Source organism: Cephus cinctus, unplaced genomic scaffold, assembly GCF_000341935.2.
Source record: "Cephus cinctus unplaced genomic scaffold, Ccin1 Ccin1_scaffold0123, whole genome shotgun sequence".
In the NCBI taxonomy this organism is placed as follows: domain Eukaryota; kingdom Metazoa; phylum Arthropoda; class Insecta; order Hymenoptera; family Cephidae; genus Cephus; species Cephus cinctus.
In genome coordinates, this window is record NW_014332857.1 from 635050 (window position 1) to 656730 (window position 21681).

At 39.2% G+C, this 21681-nt stretch overlaps 3 protein-coding genes and 1 non-coding gene across 13 annotated transcripts; 1 reads left to right on the plus strand and 3 right to left on the minus strand.

Annotated features, from left to right (window-relative positions):
- Nucleotides 1-18: 18 nt before the first annotated feature.
- LOC107275126 (cohesin subunit SA-2) lies at nucleotides 19-7637 on the minus strand. Its single transcript, XM_015754942.2, has 14 exons — nucleotides 7066-7637; nucleotides 6806-6975; nucleotides 6485-6708; nucleotides 6243-6416; nucleotides 5958-6162; nucleotides 5557-5886; nucleotides 3607-5474; nucleotides 3294-3505; nucleotides 3044-3210; nucleotides 2901-2952; nucleotides 1026-1061; nucleotides 751-927; nucleotides 569-653; nucleotides 19-465 (listed from the first exon to the last, which is right to left on the minus strand). Exons 1-14 carry the CDS (start codon nucleotides 7242-7244, stop codon nucleotides 448-450), a joined length of 3897 nt encoding a protein of 1298 aa, XP_015610428.1. The 5' UTR covers nucleotides 7245-7637; the 3' UTR covers nucleotides 19-447.
- A 138-nt stretch (nucleotides 7638-7775) lies between these two features.
- LOC107275135 (protein lingerer) lies at nucleotides 7776-18658 on the minus strand. Of its 10 annotated transcripts, none has more exons than XM_015754960.2 (15): nucleotides 18524-18658; nucleotides 17541-17742; nucleotides 17007-17373; nucleotides 16650-16919; nucleotides 16345-16544; nucleotides 15941-16264; nucleotides 15508-15828; nucleotides 14968-15396; nucleotides 14610-14834; nucleotides 14321-14537; nucleotides 14000-14202; nucleotides 12818-13027; nucleotides 12614-12736; nucleotides 12260-12535; nucleotides 7776-12173 (listed from the first exon to the last, which is right to left on the minus strand). In XM_015754960.2, the coding sequence occupies exons 2-15, from the start codon at nucleotides 17673-17675 to the stop codon at nucleotides 11925-11927; spliced, it is 3549 nt and encodes a 1182-aa protein (XP_015610446.1). In that variant the 5' UTR covers nucleotides 17676-17742; nucleotides 18524-18658; the 3' UTR covers nucleotides 7776-11924. The 10 variants fall into 10 exon arrangements, with proteins under 10 accessions (XP_015610446.1, XP_015610450.1, XP_015610452.1 ...); XM_015754964.2 differs by having other exon boundaries at nucleotides 17007-17358; nucleotides 18395-18532; XM_015754966.2 differs by having other exon boundaries at nucleotides 16345-16514; nucleotides 18395-18532.
- Nucleotides 18659-18978: 320 nt separating this feature from the next.
- LOC107274872 (probable 28S ribosomal protein S16, mitochondrial) lies at nucleotides 18979-19737 on the plus strand. Its single transcript, XM_015754433.2, has 2 exons — nucleotides 18979-19211; nucleotides 19324-19737. The coding sequence occupies exons 1-2, from the start codon at nucleotides 19086-19088 to the stop codon at nucleotides 19615-19617; spliced, it is 420 nt and encodes a 139-aa protein (XP_015609919.1). The 5' UTR covers nucleotides 18979-19085; the 3' UTR covers nucleotides 19618-19737.
- A 104-nt stretch (nucleotides 19738-19841) lies between these two features.
- Trnai-uau lies at nucleotides 19842-19935 on the minus strand. The gene is made up of 2 exons: nucleotides 19898-19935; nucleotides 19842-19877 (listed from the first exon to the last, which is right to left on the minus strand). It is a non-coding gene; the product is annotated as a tRNA-Ile (tRNA).
- Between the last annotated feature and the right edge of the window lie 1746 nt (nucleotides 19936-21681).

Consider the following 21681-nt stretch of genomic DNA (forward strand, 5'->3'; position numbering starts at 1 on the left):
GAGTCCTGACCACTACACTGTGCGCAATAGAATTTATTCGTTAGTATCAGTTAAGGTCAAAAATCACGGTGACCCTTCAACATATCTCTTAATAAAATTAATATCGTCACTTATCTATCACTTATTAATAAAACATATTCGCTGCTCAGTTACTTTCTTCTGTGCAAAGCTTCAAAGTTGGGCTAGGCCCAGCTGGCTTCGATGCTGCACTTTTGCTGACATTTCACTGTCTGTCGAAGAACTGACACCAATAACATTGACAATACGTAAACGTAACGCGACGTAATAAAAAAAAATGGAATCAGTCAAAGCGAGGGAAAGTAAGAAGAAATTTCTCGTCCAAGGGAATTTCGACAATGGCCTGGTTGGCATGAACGAGAAAAAAAGGAACAATTTATCCCATCGTAACTATTGTCATCCAATTAAAGAATCTTCCAAGAAGAAGTTTTACTCCGAATCAGATTCCTGAAAGAGAGAAGACAATAATTTTGACTATAATCAGTACTTAATTCATTAACTATCAATAAACCCATTAGTATCAGAACAAAAATATTTCTACAATACAAACCATATATTGTCCTTCCACATAGCGACCAGAGTTCCTGGAGGTTCTTCTCAACTCTCTCGGTTCAGGACCATCCTGACTCTTTCGTCTGACGAATCGAAATAAGATATTCTTACAAATACAAACAAGACAATTTCTACAGAGGACTGATGTAAATTTACTACAGAGAAGAACAGAAGACTCACGGCTTTGAGGATTGTATTTGCAACGACTTGAGCCGGTTGTCGATATCCTGTGAAGGACTGGTGGAGATTTCATCCAGGATATGCGACGGAGATAATGGTGTTCCTGCCTGTTCAATACTCTCGTGAAAACTGGAGGTTCTCGCACGTGAAATGCCAATTTTTCTGTCCATACTTATCCTGAAAGAATCATTATCTCTTATCATTCCCACGAAGACTTGGATGCTGTCGAATATTCTTCTACACACTGATTTCTCTCTTGGATACAAATTACTCACTGAGTCTTCCTTTGGCCCCGTTTTTTCTTGTGCTTGCTGAAAGAAAAAGCGTCCATTCACCTTGTTGGCCCAGATGAATTCGTGAAATTTTTCAACTATCCAACCAAAGAGACAAGAATAGACTGTCTCTTAGCTTGGAGAGAATATCCAATCCAATGTTCTCTTTTCGCATAACAGAAACATCACGAGCATCAAAATTGTCTCATGAACGCAGTATGTTCCGTTAGCATTATATTTACATAAACAATACGTAAGACTTAATACGTAAACATAGAAATAGATATCGAATAACAATACCTATATAATATAATGGCAATAGAGAGCAGCAAAGGCAACAAAATAAAAATAATTAAATAACATAATCAGAGTCTCTCTAAGAGTTATCGAAACTTAATCCTATGATTATTGACTTATTATGTATCATCAATTTTTCATTATCATTTTATCAAGCACAGTTATTACGCGCGGACGCACTAAAACATGCAGATCTGTATAGTTTTCTGACATTTTTTAAAATTCTTTAACCACGCGCACTGTGTCCACGTGGGTGTAATAAATTTTGACAAGGGGCATTTAGATTTTTTGTAAGAGGATTAAAGTTTCAAAAAGTATATAAAGATTTTAGATAATATTCACTGTGGTATAGGATCCAGGAGTGACAGGATTTTGGGTATCGTTTCAATTAATATCACATTATCCTTGTCTATGATCAATTTGTATTATTTTTTAACGTGGCGCGTACGCGCGTAAACATCTGCAGCAGCGTGACTTACTACTAAAAGAGCCACATTGCATAATAATGCCTACGTTCATATACGTATAAGGCTCAAGAGCAATACACTATGTGTAAAAATAGATTTTTGTACAAAGATTCTTGTTCAGTGTAGTACTCTCGTTCATGTTGTACAATTCATGTTGTTCGTATTTCTTTGTCATTTGCATAGAGCTCATTACCAATATAATTGGAATAAACGCTAACGAGGTCTTATATTCACAGTCTTATATCAGATAACACTCAGTGATAAGGGATCGAGAAAATTTTTTTTAAAATCATTGTTCTACTCCCATGTTATATTTACATACTGCTAATAGTTCTCTAATCACCTTAATCTTCTAAGCTTTCAAGATTGTATGTATTTTGCTGTACGTCAAAGCAGGATATAATTTACACAAGCTTCAACTTTCAAAGGTCAATTCAGTGTATTATAAGGATTAATTTACTGTTCGATAGATTCCCATTTTCTATAATTTTGCGAAGATCCTGGCTCGTTTTATTTTAATAATATGGTAAATTGTTATAAGATCAAATTTTAGACTGCTTATTGTTACTTGCATAGGTAAAGTTTTAGGAATGTTTGTGATATTTATAATGTTGTGTCAGTAATGCCTCTGAAATGGTTTTGAATATTTAAACCCCTTGCAGTTTTATTTTATAGTATAGTACATACTTCAACAGTATTTATCCAATACTGAAAGGGGTGAAGTATGATTGGGTGTTTAACTTCCACGCTACTCATGGAAAATGGCAGTGACGGTGTGGATAGGAAGCAGGAGGTGAAAAATGAAAATGAAAATAAAATCGCTCAAATACACATATAAAACGAGCGAGGATCACTGCTGATAATTCCAAGAATTGTATGATGAAGCGTTAGTGAGTGCCAAATTGAAAGTAAGGTAAAAGCAAACTACGCTGGGCTAGGCAATCTAAACTAATTGGGAGACAAGAATGAGATACTGGTCCATCAATGAGTCTCAGTGAAGACTTTTTAATGAGAATATTTGAAGACAGAGAAAAAGAAAGAAAGAAAAATAATTAATGAAATTAATTCGATATTGCCTGCTTATATCGACGTTCGGATTTAACGGCCGACTCACCCCATAAACTCGTGATCGGAACCGTCGTCCGCCTCGTCGGCCTCTTCCTCTTCTGTAATAAAATATGAGATAAATATAGAACACTGAATAAAAATAAGTTCATAAGAAAATAAGAATCAATACAAAAATCGATAAATATTTACCGGCCAGATGATCCTTCTTGCGTCTCGTATAAGCTCGTTTACTTGTCACTGGCACTTGATCTGTTTCACCATGTAGCAAACTGTTCCGGTAGAGTAATAAGGGTTGCCAATCTTCGCCCTTAGAGGATGGCATTCCAGCTTGAAGTCTTCTATCAAGAAAGTTTAATCTGCAAAGGTAAAAAAATCCCAAAATTAAATATACTGCTCTTTATAGATACACTCTAAAGACTGTAATAAAAATCAAACTCACACTACACGCTTATCCTGCTTGAGAAGTTTATTGGTGAACTCAGAAAGAATTTCAAGGAATGGTAAATTCGGCGGTGGACCAGTTGGATCGAGTTCAACACCATCTGGCGGAGTTATGGCGAAGAGCACGCCAGCTCTATGAAGAGCAGTAATAGCTTCACGATTCTTCACAGCATCCAATCCAAAGGATAGTGCAAATCTCTTGGCCAGTTCCTGAACATAAATATTTAGTAAGAATAAAAATAGATGGGCGCACCTGTCCACGTTTTAAAATAAAATAAATTTGAAAGAAAATTCACTTGGAAAACTCTTACCTTTATAGCTGTAAATTCTTCGCTGTTCCGGTTGACTCTACCTTTTTCAGCAACTATCTCGTTGTAAAGGATATTCAGACTATGTTGCATAGTCAAAGCACAGTTAGTCTTGTTGATGTCCCTTGCTTTGCCCAAGGTGGTCTTAATGATATCACCATAGTCATTGTAGTACTTCACGTAGTGCTTGAATACATCAGCGGCTGCTTTGGTAGGTATCATATTATAAACAATAAGTTTACAGTAACCAGCTAAGAAATTTCGCCTTTTGTGAAGTTCTTCGATTTTGGAGTGCTCATCATGCTCGCCATCCTCTTCCTCGACGAAGACGTACTCTTGGATGAAATGATTAAGCATATTTTGCATGGATTGATCAGGTTCATATACCAGCTGGTGTAACAAGGGATTTGACTGGTTCGTTAACTGGTTACAAAAAACCACCAGAAGATCGCAAATCGTATTGTACGCTTCCTCCCTGAGGACCGGCGGTGAGGGTGCACCAATTCCATCCCCGCTAACAAAACTACGCATTGAACCCATGAATGCATGTAGACGTTCCCTCAGCTGTCTACTCTCGTCTTCGCCACGGCTTCCAGAATCATTCGCCTCCATGAGGTGACGTTGTCCCCAGAGGATGGCGAAGAAGCACGCACTAATACAGTACTTGATTGCTTCGTGGGGCAAACATCTAGTTGGGTCTTTAGCATCCTCTATGTCCTTGTACAGAGAATCCCAGATACCCCAAGGATTCATATTGTGACAGCTGTAGAATATGGAGACTTTCTTCAAGGAAAGTACCACGTTGAATATCTCATCCTCGTCAGGATCCTCCTCGCCCTCTATGAGATTTCTATACTCGTCGATGGCTTCTTTGTATTTATTAACAATGGAGTCGATCAGGGTGGATCTTGCTACGTCACACTTAGTGAAAATCGCGTGGCCTTCCACGCACATATACTCCAGGGTCTTGGCGGCGGTATCCAGAACTTCAGTATCATGCATCTTCTCCACAATCATATGAATTTTATTTAACAGAGCCTCCAGATTTTTTTCCTGTCTCGACTTCGTATATATATCCAGATCAAAGTACTGGGGTATAGCTAATAAGTTGGCAACCTTCTCAGGATCTGCTCTATATTTATCCAGAAGAAGGGGCAACGTTTGAATAAAGTGTTCGGTAAGTCTCTGTTTATCGTCTTGGACTTGCTTGAGTTCCTTTACCGACAGAATCTTCCTGGTCGGACCTCTTCCAACAGGCGCTTCTCCAGTAGCAGCCTGTTTTATACAACAAACCATTAACTCTATCAGAGAAGTTTCCTTTTGGTTATCAAGAGCTTCCTCATCAGATCCAGCCTCTTCGAGTAACAAGTCTGTCATGCACTCCCAATCCTTCATCATCTGATTAGTTTCAATTAAAGAATCTACCAGATATGCTCCATGCTCATGAAGTTCAGACTCTATGAAGAAGAGCACCAGATCCCTAATTAACGGCGTATTTGGAAGTCTCTTCTTTCCTCGCTTTGTCTTAACACCAGCTACAGCTTCTTCGTCTGGTATGAATAATCGCTCGTTTAGAAATTCCCCAGCTGCCTGAGCCACTGCACGATGCGATGAATACACCAGTTCATATACGTGCTCCGAATCCTTATCAGTCAGGATTTCTCTGTGATGTTTCAGAATAGAAATCACCAGCTTAACCGCTTGGACAGCGACATCATATTCCTTGTCCAGGGTCATTGCTACTATGCGGTCCTTAAATTTGCTTGTAAATAATTCAAGCTTTGTTTTCAGCTCCTCTGATGCATAAAGAGGCTGTAATGCCTGAAGACACTTTAGCCTCACTTCGCCGACCTTATCATGAAGTGTCCATCCTGACAGAATTGCAGAAACAATTCACTGACAAATATATATTACTTATCTTACTTATTATCTATCGGTCATTATATTACGTACCTATATATTTCAGGTAGGAATCATCAAGGAAATTCTGGTGAAATTTTTTCATCCAGACTCCAATCTCTGCCATGCAAATCGCACGTATTTCTGGTAACGTGTCTCGATACCGATGTACGAAGACGGACTTGAACATGTAGGTTAACATGTTTTTTATTTCATCCATATTTTCCTCAAGTTCCTTACGTTTCGCCATTAGTGACTCCAGCCTGTCGGCTGCTCTTTTTTCTCTAGCCTTTTGTCTTTCTGCTTCATACTGACGTTGAGTGTTATCCAAATTTATTGAGACGGTCAGAGCAACGTCCACCAGAGCAGTCATCAATTTCATGGCTTATAGAAGTAAATAAGATTATTAAAAATCAGATATAACAATTTTACTTATTTCTTAAAGCATTACGTACCTGCAAGAGTAGCGGTGTGTCTGAATGCTCGCACTTGTGAATCGGATAACCCAGTCAAGAGGGAGATGACATTATCCATTAAAAATTGATCATATATTATGGAATATTGACATTGACGTACGAGAATCTGCACGAATTCACAAAAATTTGCACGAAATTTCTTCCACTGTTGTCCAGTCATAATTAAAGGATATTCGCCACTTTCCTTGAGGAGTAATACAAACAGGATAAGATGATTTCACTGTGTCTGTTTCAAATCAATATTTCAAAGTGATCGATCTGTACCTCATCGAACTCTTCAGTCATTTTTCTAATAATGGCAACATGCTCCATAGTGGCTTGCATTTCTGGTGTAATTCGTCCCTTGCATCCACTTCCATTAATAAAAAATTGCATCAACATTAGAAGAGCATTTTCGCGGTTACTCTTGTACTTTTCAATCCAATCATCAACGATGCTCTGTAAATTTTTTTACATGTAGACAAGCCTTTTGACACTATGTTGTTAGTAGATTTACAATGGCTTACAGTAAGAGACGATCGATTATTTCTAATAACATAGTAAAGGCTAGCCTCGTCTTCGAGACTGTGTGGATGGAGTGCTCGTCTTCCTCGACCTCGTCCTCCTCCACCTCTACCACGACCACCACCACCACCGCCGCCGCTAACACCACTACCACCACCACCGCTTCCTACTGCAGGTACATAGTCGGTATCAATTTCTTTGTATTTCGGTTGTTGCACTGTTCCACCTAAGAACAAAAATAGATTCATTGACGATAAGGATACTTTAATGTAACTACGTTTACACAGTAGAATATTATAATTAATGCTCTGAATCATTACTACCTCGCAATCTAGCACGGGTATTTCTTGTTATTCTCATATTGGCCGGAGTCATTGGAGTTGACGGTTGTTCAAACAGTGCTGGTGCATCAAAAGTACTACCAGGCTGCTCCTGACCTGGCTGCTGTGAAGTTCCTGGAGAACTATAGTTTTCCGAAAAATAGTGTTCTGGTCTATAACAAGAGAACAATAAAAAATTATACAACAAATTTAAGAGTATTGTGAGTTTAAGTTAGCCCATATGCATTGTGTATCAATCATACGTAGGATTGTGTATTGGAGTCCTTGATGGTTGATTGTACGGAGTGTATGCAGAATACGAATCTTGTTGGTCCCCTCCAGAATTGTCATTGAGTGGTGTCATTGGAGTCATCGGTGCCTCATACTCAGGAGGCACAGGATCATCCATGCGGATTCTTTTTCCTCCTCTACGATGCATCATCTTAACCGGTTATATCTTTTTCTAGATAATAAAAGGATATCAAATAAAACAGTCCAAGGAATGAATAAGTATCGCTCAAAGATTCATTTGTATAATATAATATAAAAGTATGGATCAAGTCACGAAAACCGCATTGCCACAATGAATCTCAGATGTTGTACGAGGAAATCAACAAAAATAGTTATTGACGTTTATCCTATTTCTCTTTACGTGCTACGTAAACGCGGGAAGAATTCCGAGCGCCATTGATCGAACTCTCGTGTTAGCGTCCAAGAATAAAAATAAATTTATATCCGATCTGCAATTTCGACTGCTGGTAACATTACAAATGCATCTACACTCCCGATCGAGAAAAGCATCTTAAAAATTCCCATACCACTTTAAAGATGGCGCCACTATTTCGCCGATCGTTCAACATTTCCCCAATATTTAAATTCAAATGAAAGTTCGTACAATTTTGTTTAATCTTTAGAAAGACATTCCTCCCATCCAAACAAATCAGACTTACTTTTTCACGTGAACACATGATCCTTTTGATACATTTATTCTTAGATATCCATATTTATACACAGTAGTAGCTATTATTAATAATTATATAGTAGTTAGCAGTAGTGGCGTAATGCATTTTGCATTTTCGATCATTCGGTTAATATTTGACAAAAATACAAAAATTATTAAGGTATAATAATTATTACGAGAACGAACGCGCTTTGCTATGCGACACTTTTTCATATTTTTTCTTCATATTTTAAATTAACTTTCCTTCTCTCTTTTTTTCCCTCACTCTCCTCTCCCCCTTATCGTCTCTTCTTTAATCTAACCTTAAACTGCCTCTCTTCATTAATAAACCATCATTCAATTTTACCTTAATTTCTTCCTTTTCCCTTACAACCTACGATAGTATGTACTTCTATACTTCATCCTCTGACACTAAACCATTTCTGATTTTATTCATAATTTCTCATCTATCTCCATCGACAATCTCATTCGCGTATCTCTTTAACTCATCGTACATTACACTTACTATATTTATCCTAAAAATTCATTCGCGTTTTCTGTGTCCTTTGTATTTTCCGTAGTCCTTCGTGTATATGTATGATCACGTGCACACGCGAGCCTGATAACGCGCGTATCGTGTACGGTGGGCGACGCGGTAAGAATAAAAATTAACAAAATATTCCTTAATTAAAAACCAAACGAAACGATTAAATTCTGTCTTGGCCACGTGTTATTCTTTTTCACTTATTCTTTGTCTTCGGAGCTTTATATCCCATATAAATTTCTATAATGGTACATTTTTTTCAGTAGACCTAATTAATCAAGAAGTCAAGAGAGAAGAAGTTGAAGGGGCAGCTCAGGACGATTTGAGATACCGCGAATTTTATAAATTTCGCGAAAATCACAATTTCTCGTATAAACAATAGATCTGATCTGTTATACAGCAGGAGAGAGACTGAAAAAGCTACTTTCTAATGAGAACTTTGTATATGGTCACTTCATAAATTTAGAAACACCCGAGACATCAATAAATCCTCCTCTCGAGTCCTTTCAAGTAAAAAAAAAAGACAATGTTACACGCCATGAGCACTTCTCTATTTCTTTTTTCTTTTCTCCAATACAAAATGCAAGAAAAGTCTTTTCGACAAGTCATAATAAAACTATTGCCGGTGTCGTTCAAGATGTTCGATTGGAGTGCCCCGTGATTTCTCACAATTCTTTTTATTCTACTTTATTCTCTTCTTTTCTTTTTTTCATTTCTTGCCTCGTTATTATCACCTAATTAATTGGCGCCAAACAAAATTTCTATACGATTTACCTAACACACTCGAATTCACTCGACAAAAACATTTAACTTTGCTTTCTTATTACAATTATTTTGTCTCTCTACCTTTTCTCCCTCCTTCTCTTCTCACACACGCATACTCTCGCTCTCTCTCTCTCTCTCTCTCTCTCTCTCTCTCTCTCTCTCTCTCACTCTCGATACCACTTTTCCTTTTCATTATTATAATAATTATTATTATATATATTTATATTCATCGATCGACCCTCGATACGAACTAACTAAATAATTATATTAACGATAATTGATAGCCCGGCCATTGTCGGTGAACCCTTTGTCAGTGTCCTTGACGAGATGCAGGACAAGAAGTGTCGACCGAAAAAAAATATCAAAATCGCAAAGAAAAGAAAAAAATATATGTAGATTGGGATAATTTACAATGTGAACAGGCGCAAGGCAGTATTTCAAATACATATATTTATATGCGTATAATCGCAAAAAGAATTTGTAGAACGCAAGGGATATTTCTGCTAATTCTCGAATTTATCGTTTTCTCTCTCTCAACTTATTGGCGCATCGAAGAAATAAATTGTATAAACGCCAAGACTGCTAACCGAGAAATAATATCCCTCCGTTCCTCCGGATTCTCATACGCTGTCCCTTCAGACCTAATTATTCCTCCATTGGAGAACCATTGAGTTTTCTTTGTTACGGTATTTCTAACGCACGAGAATTCCTCACAATGAGAATCACGAAATCATACGAATCGAGAAAAAAATTGTTAACCGATTGATTGGTTCTCCGAACAACGGAAGAGATGAACGTAAATGAAAAAAAATAAAATAAAAGCAGAAAAGAAAGACGTCAGATTGAAGGAGGATAAGATAAATTACAGACATTCGCGAGCGTAGGACAGTAATGTAAGGAGCGAACGATAATCGAGTCTCGCGAAAAATAAGGATCGTTAATTAACGCACGTTCATCAATTACAAGAGAAGAAACAATATATATAATTTCGTCACCCTTGAAAGAGTCCTCGTGGCAACGTAAGAGCAAATTCACCAGTATACACTAAATCATCCGTTTATGTTTTCGCCATTATTTTTATTATACTCGAAAAAGCTACTTAGTATCCTCCTAATCTTCTCGTCACGCTCTTATATTAATTTTTCACTGCGAATTTCTTTTACATTGTTTTCCGACCTCGTGTCCACCACATTTTTCCTCATTTCATTTACTTTTTTTTTTACCTCTCTTCATATTCCACTCTCTTTCTCATTTGGCATGAACACAGCTCCCAAACGGAAGAGCATTAAAGACGCGGTAAGAAAAAACAATAACCACAGTCCCGTCTACTTAATATGTCAATTCACTTTTGAAATCTTTAAAAAGATCAGGAAAACCACAATATGATCGAAATACATTAAGAACCTGTCACTCGAAATATATAAATATATCTGGCACGACTCTATCGATTCAAGTATACAAAATGTGCAAACGAATAATAAAGTTGGGTCTGTGCGACATGAGCATGAAACAAATTGATATCCTGTTCAAAGGACAGAAAAAAAGAGACGGAAGTCAATGAGGAATAAGATGTATACCGAGGACAGAGTTGGAAGAACCGGAAGTAACAAAGAACGGAAACGAGGATGGAACGTTAAGACATGTTTCGCTAATTGCGTCGTTTACGTTGAATCTTTCTATTGCGGATATTCGGTTCATATTTTGAAAATACAAAAATTACTAACTGCATGTAGGTACTGGTGCCATTTTACCCGTTACGAAGCAACGAGCTACGTTACACGTTATTCTAACTCTTACAGATCACATCCTCGAATAAAAACTTTGTTTCCCATATCATCTCGTGCGTACGTGTTTCATTTAAAAAAAAAAAAGAGAAAACAGTCTCATCCTTAGATCCGGGAAGATGAGGAGAGACTTCTATTTGGCAAAGCACTCTCTCTTCATCTTAGCCAGAGTATCTCGTTCGGGTATTATCTGCTCGTTTGTAGTGTTAAAAGAAAGCATGACAAAATTCTGAAACATTCATTAGCTAAATCCCATTTACTCTCACAGTTTCATACACGCTTGCACGCTTTCACGTTCTCTCTTTCTCTCTCTCGCTAATACGTTCCTAATCGCTCTTTTACTTTATTAAACGCTACGTTTGAATATACAGATACCATTTCCCGTACCTCGCACGTGACTCGCAGTCATATAATTTAAAAAAAGGAAAAAGTAAAACGCTTAAAGAAAAGCTCGCAGGGCTCTCTCCCTCTCTCTTTGCATCTACTAAGAACTCGCAATGAAAAAAAAGGAGAAGAAAGAAATTGCATAATCGTTTTGTCGCCACATGTAACTTTAACCTCGTCCTGACTGCTCTCTTAACGCCCTTCATTTTTGTCTACATGGATATTTCTAAAGCTCCGAAAATAAAGGAGCCAACGCCCAGCTTAGTACGAAGTTTCGACCATAAATCCTTTTAGCGGGCATTGAATTTTTACCTATCCTTCACACTTTTTCACAAAGGCGAATCTGTTCCTTTGATCTTCTTTCTTTTTTTGTTAGTTTATTTATATTTTTGCTCCCGACAAACAACGCGATGTTCATTTATATATCAGAATGTCTCTAAATTGTATCTCATCTGTTATCATCTTAATTCCATGATACGTCAGAGGATGACGTTGGTTGTTGGTGTCCAAACTTCCCGTCTTTCACGATGGAGCGGGACAGGGATGTTTTGTGTAGCATCTCTACCAAAGAGTATAGCAATGTGTATTCCGAAGATGTGCGTGAAATGTCAAATGGGGATGAAGTGGTGGTGGTGGGTTAAAAAGGGGAGGGGGGCCTGACTGTCCATCCTGATCTCCATTGTCAGTAGAATCCTGAGGGAGCCCTTAGTTACCGCTGGTCCAGTAATTGGAACTGTACCCAGGCTTGGCCTGGGCTTTGTTCTGGGAGCTTGCGTTGGATCTTTGGCCAGTGCTGCTACCACCATCTGGATGCAGCGGCTGGTGGAGCTGATGCGGCATCGTCGGAATAAAAAGATGAGGCGTCGCGTAACCACCTGGCATTCCAGCGCTTTGACTCCCGGTGAGACCGAACGGCGGTGGTGTCGCCGAGTGAAAAGTTTGTTTGTCGTAAGACTGCTGAGAGAATCACGATTGTCAAACAAGGTACTAAATGTCTGCAAAGCGTAGTACCATTGTCTGTTTTAGAGGGCGATACTCACGTTGACTTTACTCAAAGCTACGTGGCTTTTAGCATACATGGTGGCGCTGATATCGGCTGCGGATGATCCTCCTGAGTTTGCGTTACCAGTAGAGGCTCCCGCTTTGCCTGCTTGTGTCCCGGTGTAACCGCTACCAGCACCTTTGTATTCTCCAGTAGGTCCAGCGCTGGCCAAAGCATCGTAGCTTGCGCCACCACCATAACCCGAGCCATAGCTACCTGGTTTGGCGCTATAGGCACCGCTGTTCGTTCCTGCGTTTCCGGCTGTAGCTATCTGCTGCAATTGGATGTCAGGATATGGATTAAAGAAACCTGTAACTTTACTATACAACTAAACAGGATTTCTGAGACTTACGGGATAAATCGCAGGGGTTCCGAATTGGAAACTGCCAGGCATCAAACCTCCTCCATAGGTAAAGTACGCGTACCCCGGTGGTAGGGTCGGGTTCATCATAGGTTGTTGATGTTGCGTTGCAGTCTGGAAATATAAATGATCGTAGATTGAGAGGATCGCCCCGAAGAAGAGATCGAGGTACAGGTCGCCCTGAGATACGCTTACCTGTTGCGACATCGTAGAAGGAACAGGTGAAGCATTGCTGTCGTTTCTGGCGAATCTGGCATCGCTAATACTGGTGTAGGCACCCTGCACGCCCTGTACTCCCTGGACACCCTGCACGCCCGTCAGAGCGTCACCTCGACCACCTCCAAGACTTGTCGCAGGGCCGGTCGTCTGATAGCCCAGAGCCGCGTCATAGTAACCAGTAGTTGGCTGCAGGTTAGTCAGGAAGGCCAAACACAAAACTACATGCATACACTGTGTACTCCAGATACGAGGAGACTAGCTAATATCTAATAGCTACGCGGAAGAACCAGGTCAGGAAGAGCGGCGAGCGGCCAGCTGTGTATGTGCGTGTGTCTCCTTCTCTCTCTCTCTCTCTCTCTGAATGAATTTACAAAGTACTCTAGACCTTTCTCTTCTTTTATGTTTATATTATTACAACCCTTATGAATCTTTCCCAAATTCCCTTTTAACATTGAACCACTTGGTACTTCCTTTGGTTCTTTTATTTCTTCTACCGCTCTTTCATAGCACACGTGTCCACGCAGGCACGCGCGCACGCCCACACGACACGGGGATTCCCCTTCGTTCCACGTTCCCCTGAGAAAAGATGCGCACGACTCTGCACAGTTCACCGAGCAAGACACAGCTTCATTTCGTGCTTAAAGGCTAAGTAATAAACAAGATCCGATATCTAATCTCAAGACATATCCAATATACAACACCCTTGACAAGGAATAAAAGGAAAGTTCAACAAAGAAATATAGGAGAAGAGAAACACTAGGTGGAGACAACATCATCCAAGTCCATGATCAAGCTATAACATCTACAAGTACATAATGTACAGGCTGTGTACCATCTCGTCCGGATACCCTTCAGAGGCTGAATATCTAGTGAGAAATTGTGTATAAAATGTTGATGCAAAAGTCTCAAGGATCTAATAATTATCGTAGGAAAGGAATTGGAAAATCTAACATTTTGAAGATAGAAAAATATTAAAAAATATTTAAAAAATAAAATTACAAGAGAACGAAACAAATACGAGGTAAATAAAATTTGATAAATTCGAGCGGCTACCAAGCACCAAATAAAATATTTTCGTGTGCCCGTGTAGCGGATATATAGTTTAACGGATCCATAATAATGTGCAGTGATACGTTTACTAATAAAGCGGAGACTGACCATGTGCGGTATTCTCTGTTGCATGAGTTGAAGATCTTCATAGCTGTACATAGGTTGCTGGAAGGCGGCGTATGGCATACCCTGGCCCATGATGTACTGGTGACTAAGCATGGGAGTCATATTTCCGGCTGCGCCACCACCAGTCATACTTCCTGTTCCGCCGCTGCCAGTTACGACACCACTCGACGTGCTCTTGGGTACAGCTACATCGAAGGAAGTAGATTAAAGAAAATTAAATTAACTATGCAGCTGGGTAACATATAATTTCAAGGAGACTTTACATGGTCATTGTGTTTCAACGTGCTAAAAAGATCTACTAACCATTTGAACTTGTGACTTTGGTCTGCGAACTATTAACTGACGCAGAAGTTAGTCCCAGGGCTGGTGCCGTGGTAGTGGCCAACGAGCCGGTGGACCCGGTGGATGTCGTTGTGTTGCCATCATACTGAGAATCCTTGTTCGAACTACTATTTAGCTTGTGATTATGAGACCCAGTTTGAGGTTGCGTTCCATAACTGCCATAAGCACTAGCGTAAACCTGATAAAAGAAAGAAATTACTAAGGATGACTAACGAGATGTTGAGGCAAGCATGAGGATGATGTATCTTACAGATTGAGCCGCACTCTGATAACCACCGGATGCCTGAGTAATCGGCGAAGTAAAAGTCGTAACAGACGGCTGATAGGCTTGTGGAGTTGATTGAAATGACGATGAACCTTGATATCCGGTCGTCTGATATCCTGAATTGCTATTCGACGCGGTGTTTGTCGCGACGGATTGGGGCTGATATTGGGACGTCGTGGTCGGAGCGTAACCACTCGCTGACTGGTAACTCTATAACGTTATCATCACAAATTAATAAAATTGCTACGAGATTAGTTAGCGTTGATCAATTAAAGATATTGAATTACGCTCAAAATATATGAGGATGATAGCCGGCTGGTTGTTAGAGAGGATAATCGTTTACCTGGTTAGCGGTGGTCGTCTGGTTATAGCCTGAGGACGTGGACGCAGAAGGGGAAGCTTGGCTGAAGGTAGAAGCGTTGGACTGCGGATACGAGGACGCGGTGTTGTAACCTGCCTGCGATACCGTCGCGCTACCAGAGTAGCTGTTGCTGTTTCCTCCAGATGCCGTTGGGAAGGAAGATTGCGCTGACTGTGCATTCGTCGAGTAGGCATTGTAGTTTGGCGTGGCACTGGCTTGCTGGTAGCTATTTTTCTGGGATTGATAGCTGGGTGTCGTTCCATACGGTGCTGCGTTACCTGGTGAAACCTGGGCGCCGAACTCCTGCTTCATGTCAAGAGACTGCCCTGCATTCGTTCCACGTCCAGCGAATCCACCCTGGGAATTCAACGAGTGATCCCCAGATACTGGTAAACTTTCACTGTTCGAAAGCTACATAGGAAAAAAAAATTAAGTATCCCATTATATCCTCACTCGCTATTATTAGATAATTGTCATGACAATCTCCACATCTTTACTCTTTGTATTGTCAATCATGCTCACCATCTGCGAGGCAGTGTTGAATTGATTGGTTGCTGTCTGACTTGTCTCAATATCTAAAGAATTCGACGAGTTCGCAACGTTTCCAGGATTTCCAGCAGAACTTACATCCAGCCCGCTGATGGCCGAATTCGCAGAGTTGTATTTGTCCGTCGCCGAACCATCCAAGGAGCCAGAATCACTACCGAATTCAAGGGCGCCAAATTGCACATCCAGAAAGCCAATTCCACTGTTCACAGCATCACCAGGCATCTCGACTGCACTTGAAGGGATTTTCGAAGGTGGTGGCACCCTTGGTCGTTGTTTAGGTTGTCTTTGGGGCTGCTGAAAGGCGAATGTTTAATATCATGTGCACGTTTATCATTCAGTATATAATAAGTCAGATCGATATTTCTATTTGTTTTATAATAATAGTAGTAATAATATTTAAACACACCTGGTTACTCATTGTTGACGAGAATGGCGTCTGAGCTGCAGCAGCCTTGAGACTCTCGCTCGTTTGCTGAGTGAGTTGTGTCAAGTACTGAGTCTGAGCAGCTGTAAGGACTCCGCCGCCAACAACACTAGGTTGCTGAGAGAGCTGCATCGTCGGCATGCTCAGAACAGAAGGCTGTTGCGATTGTTGTACCTGCTGAGCCTGTTGTTGTTGCGCCTGCCCTTGTTGCGCAGGTGGCTGCTGCTGAACTTGCTGAACAAGTGATTGTTGTTGAAGCTGTTGTTGTTGCTGGATCACCGGCATCTCTGACAACTTGGATAAATCCTTGGCGAACAATTAAATTAAATACCAGAAACGTCCAGGATTTATAAAACAGACGGAAAACGTTATTATAAATGTCTTACATCTTGTTGTTGCTGCTGCTGTTGCAAAGGCGACAAGGTTAAGGACTGAACAGGCTGAGAATCTTGAGGCTTTGATTCCTCAAGCGTCGCAGAAGGCTCGATAACAGTGGTGCTAGGGGTGAAGACTTTCGTGTCCGCCAGTGAACCAGTGTACTCCTCGTTGTCCCAGTCTTCTGTCGGTCCCAAATTATTCCAGGCATCTTGGTAAGGGCAAACACAGGGTCGTGCAAAACTCTCTCGACTATTGTGTCGGGTAGTTTGGAACGAGCGTGAGTTTACGGTGAGAATAGGGGAAAGGGACTTACCCATTTTCGGTTCCTGAATGCTCTGCTGTTGTTGCTCCTCGCTGCCCGTCCAAGTATCAATCGGGCGGCTGAAACTGTGAGCCGAGGATGACGATGCGTGGTCACCGCGATTTGCGAAAGTCCGGGGCCCTAACCCTCGACCTCCTCCTCGTCCACCACGACCTGATCTAGGTGGTCCGCCTCTGCCACCGCGCCTATTACCACTGAACCCGCTGTCCCTTGCATTGTCTTCCATGTTCCTCTCATTTTCCTTGTTTTCTCGTCCACGCCCTGATGTTTATAAGCAAAAGGTATAATACTGTGAGTAGATCCTTTAAGATCTTCCTTGAAGAAATTGTTTATTGGATTGGTACTTACATCCACGATTGTCATGATTCGCACCACGTCCACGCATTCGGGGAGTTCCTCCACCTCGCTGATTACGTCTTTCATCCCAGTCACCACTTTCTTCTTGACCAGTAGACTGCTCAGCATTCTGCTTTGAACCAGCTGGCTGACGAGCCTTCTTTTTCTTAACCTCCCACTCAGTCATGACACCCTCAAGGAGATCGTTGACCGCACGATCGAAATCTCCATCGTTGTCGTGCAAGGCCATGATGACCTCGTCTTCAGACCGACGTGTAATGTCCATGACTTGCTTGACACGTTCCTTGAAAACAGGATCTTCACCACCTCCCATCCGAGTGTCAATGATTTGTGCGTGCCGCATCTGATCAGCATTCAGCTATAATGCCATGAACTTCAATATTCTATATAACATGTTTTCGCTGTTATAATTAAGTTGTATTTTTATATCCCGTGCTAATACAAGATTGTACAGGAAAAAAAACAAAATTAATACATTCGTTATACTCTCTCCTTAACCAGAATACTAATTGAACTGTTACTGACCTGAGTTTTATCATGTTTAGCCGTGTCCATGGATTTGGATGGGTGATGATCTGATTTGCCATGTTGCTGTGACGACTTGTTCTTGTTGGCGCCTCTCCCGCCGGAGGACACCGACGATTTGTTGCTCGAACTCATTGTCAACTAAATTCCCACTCACCTACTTCACTCACCTATCACACTATGTACACTCGCTATTTACAGTCTGAAACATAAAGTCAAAGATAAAATAACGATAAGTAACAATACCAAGCACCTTCTAATATTTCAAAAAACATATATCTTTAACCAAAACATTTTTACATAAACTATGCTTCTATCAGAATATTAAAAGACAATCTATCTATAGCTCAAAATGCTGCTTAGAGAAATATAAACTACCAAGGTGCTTGGAAACATGAAATGGAACATGATGAAAATCGCGGAAGGTGAAGGTGTAAAGAACTAAGCTGAAAGATTCAAAAAACGTAAAAATGAGATTAAAAGAAAATTAAAGGGTTTTGAGGAAAATTGAAAACTGAGTTTTTCGTAAAGACAATGAAGACACAAAAGATAGAAGAATGGGCCGGCCGTTTAGCTTGCGTACGTTCGCATCAGTTCGTGTGGAAGGGTAGTTAGCGTGGGTCGCAAAGTCAAAAAAACCGTAAGCAATGTTGGGTGAGGCCCAGTCAAGAATTTTCCAGATGGGCCCGTATCGCGAATGGCCACTCGAGTCTATACGAAAAGTTTATAAAGACCATGTGCACGACGGACGCCATTTGTGAGCTTGAGGAAGGCTTGTCAACCATCGTCGCCGCGGCGGAGGTATCGATAGATGTTCAGAGACCTCATCGAGTCGAGAAATGCGGGTAACTCACGGATTTTCCGGATGGAGGACGCGTCCTCGAGGGGCGCGGAATGGCCGGGCACGCAGAATTCGGAAGGTTTAGCTTTTCGGTGCCGCGGCGCGCGAAAAACCACGAAAAAAACAACGAACTTCTCCGTACCTGGTTAGTGCGCTCAAAACGCAGCTCGGTCACGTGACCCCCCCTCTGTTAAGTCATAAACCTTCCCACTGCTCACGACGCTCGACGTTAAATTCACCAATTACCGAGACGAATGAATTCCCACTCTTGCTTTGCGTGAGTACTGACGCTTTGGAACAAGAATGGTACGAACTCTAACGTCTGTTTCTTTTATTAATTTTATCACTATGTAATTATATTCCTCAGGAACAATATCCCTACGTGTCACTTAATTTTTCGAAATTTTGAACAAATATTCACTCTCTGAAAAATACTATATTTCTTTTTAATACACTGAGTAATCCAAAATAGAATAATAAAGAAGAAAATTTTAATTGCCTTGGCTTATATACATAATATTAAGAACGTTTGAATTCTAGAGAATTCTTTTTAACTCTATTTCTTAAGATAATTAATCTTAACTTATTAGATTTTACGTGTATACTCATAGATGGCAGCATCAAATAACTCCTGTTAACCGCATAACCTTACGTTGTGTTTTAAATATATAAGGAAACAAGTGAGCTAATTAAAAAATAACACAATGCCACGAATGCCATTGCACCCCGCTGTGGGAACAGGAAAAATAAATCCTTTCGCTAAAAAAGTCATCAGATTTGTTAGATATGGCTGTACTAATAGACCTTTCTATCACATTGTTGTCATGGAGGTAAGGAATACAATCATGCAACTATAGATATTCTTCTCAGCATTTATCAAAGGTTAATTATTAGAAATTGTAATAATAAAATTAATCAATTTATCCGTATTATATATTCTAGGCCTATAAAGGGCAACGCCAACCTCCAACAGAACAGTTAGGCTCTTATGATTCTCGAGTAAATGTACATAACGAAAGACTAGTAGCATTCAATTTTGAAAGGATACGTTACTGGCTTGGAAGAGGAGCTCAACCAACAAAATCAGTTGCAGAATTATTAGGACTTGCTGGATTCTTTCCAATTCATCCTAGATCCTACATGACAGCATGGAGGCACAGAAGATTAAATGACAAGCAAGCAGCACAAGCTAAAGATGCTGAAGAGGAATCAAAAGAAGCATCGCAGACTTCTTAGATAATTCAATTGATTAAATCACAATAGATTCTCGTCATTTTTAATAATCCTCTATGTAGATAATATGCTTTCATTTGTAAATAAAAGCTCCATACTTGGAGACAAAGACTTTGACTGTAATCTATATAGATCATTTAAACTGAACCATATCTTCATTCCAAGTAATCACAAGATTATTTCAACTTTTTTATTCCTATGAAAACAAAAACGTAGAGAAAAAAAAATTCCCCAGGTGAGGCTCGAACTCACAACCCCGGCATTGCTCACAAAGTTACTGTCTTATAAGTACCGTGCGCTAACCAATTGCGCCACTGGGGAGTTGTCTCTGGAATTTTTTAAATGAAGTTTATAAAGAAAGTAATTTAATTTTCATTAAATTTAAAGAATTCTTTATTAGAAAGGCCATGAGAAGGCGGCATTGAAATCCAGAAGGATGACAATCAATTTCCATAAATCGTATTTAGTATTTAGTATTTAGTATTTATTCAGTAAGTTTACATAGATATACATTGTTATTTCTAAAAACAACCATTATACATCCGTAAACCATGCAGAGGTAAACTGAGTTACCAGTTCGCAGAACTGAAACAATAAAGCCTTATAACTAATTACAACTAAAATTATATAACTAAAAATATTGTCTATAATAATTAAATGTGATGCTTATATATATTGAATTATCTTAGCGCTAATCAACTCTTTTATACATTAAGTATAATCCACTTTTTTAATTTATTTTTCCTTGGATAAATGTTATTAATCATTTTTAGTTCCGTAGGAAGACTATTAAACAGGATAATTGCTTTTATAATACTGTTCTTAATGCTAACAGTTTTGTATCTTTTCGGGATAATTATGTTTTTGTTTCTGGTCACGCTATTTGAATTAATGAATTTATCTTGTAAATACTTATAGTGAAAATTTAGTGATTCATAAGCAAACATTTGTTTTAGATTCAATGGATTCTTATTGATTATAAATTGATTTTTATTTACAATTTTCAGCAATCTGTTTTACAGATTTTGTATTAGGTTTTGATTATTTGCATACATTTCACCCCATGCTATCATTCCATAGCTAATTATGCTATGAAAAAAAGCATAGTATAACATTTTACGTGTTTCACTCGTCATAAATTTAGATAACTTTCGAAATACAAAAATTAAGTATTTAGTTTTATTCAATAGGTACTCTGTATGCTTTCCCCAATTCAATTTGTAATCAAATATCACACCTAAAGATTTACAGTGCTCGACTCTTTTTAGAGCTTTACCCTCTATGTGTACTTCAAAATCACTTGGAACACTATCGCAATAGTTTCCAAAAGTTATATATACAGTTTTCTCAATATTTAATGATAATTTGTTACTAGTCAGCCATTTATAGATCAGATTTATATAAATATTCATTTTTGACTCAACTTCGGTCCAACATTTACCTGTAACTATAACAGCTGTATCATCTGCATATGATGATATTACGTTATTTGGCATGCGTGTTAACAAATCATTTACATATATTATAAACTGTAGCGGCCCCAAGATCGTTCCTTGGGGAAAACCTGTTTTCAACTCATTATAGTCATTAACGATGCCATGAACTTTAACACGCTGACTTCTATTGGTTAGGTAACTTTTCAATAGTTTATGCGCCCTTCCTCTTATACCATAGTTATACAGTTTATCCAGTAGAAACACATGATTTACCGTGTCAAACGCTTTAGCCAGATCAAGAAAAATTATTGCTATTGGAATGCTTCTATCTAGTTTTTCATAAATCAAGTTTGTTATATTTTGAAGGGCATCTTTTGTACCAATATTTTTTATGAAACCATATTGTTTGTCAGAAATTATCTCAAATTTTCTTATAAAATCCGATATTCTGTGATATATCACTTTTTCAAATATTTTTGCTATGTTTGATATCAATGATATTGGTCTGTAATTCTCTACTTCGTGTCTTTTTTTTGCTTTAAAGATTGGTTTAATATCAGCACATTTTAGAGTGCTAGGCCAAGTGGCTTTCTCAATACATAAATTAATTATATAAACTAGAGGTAAAACA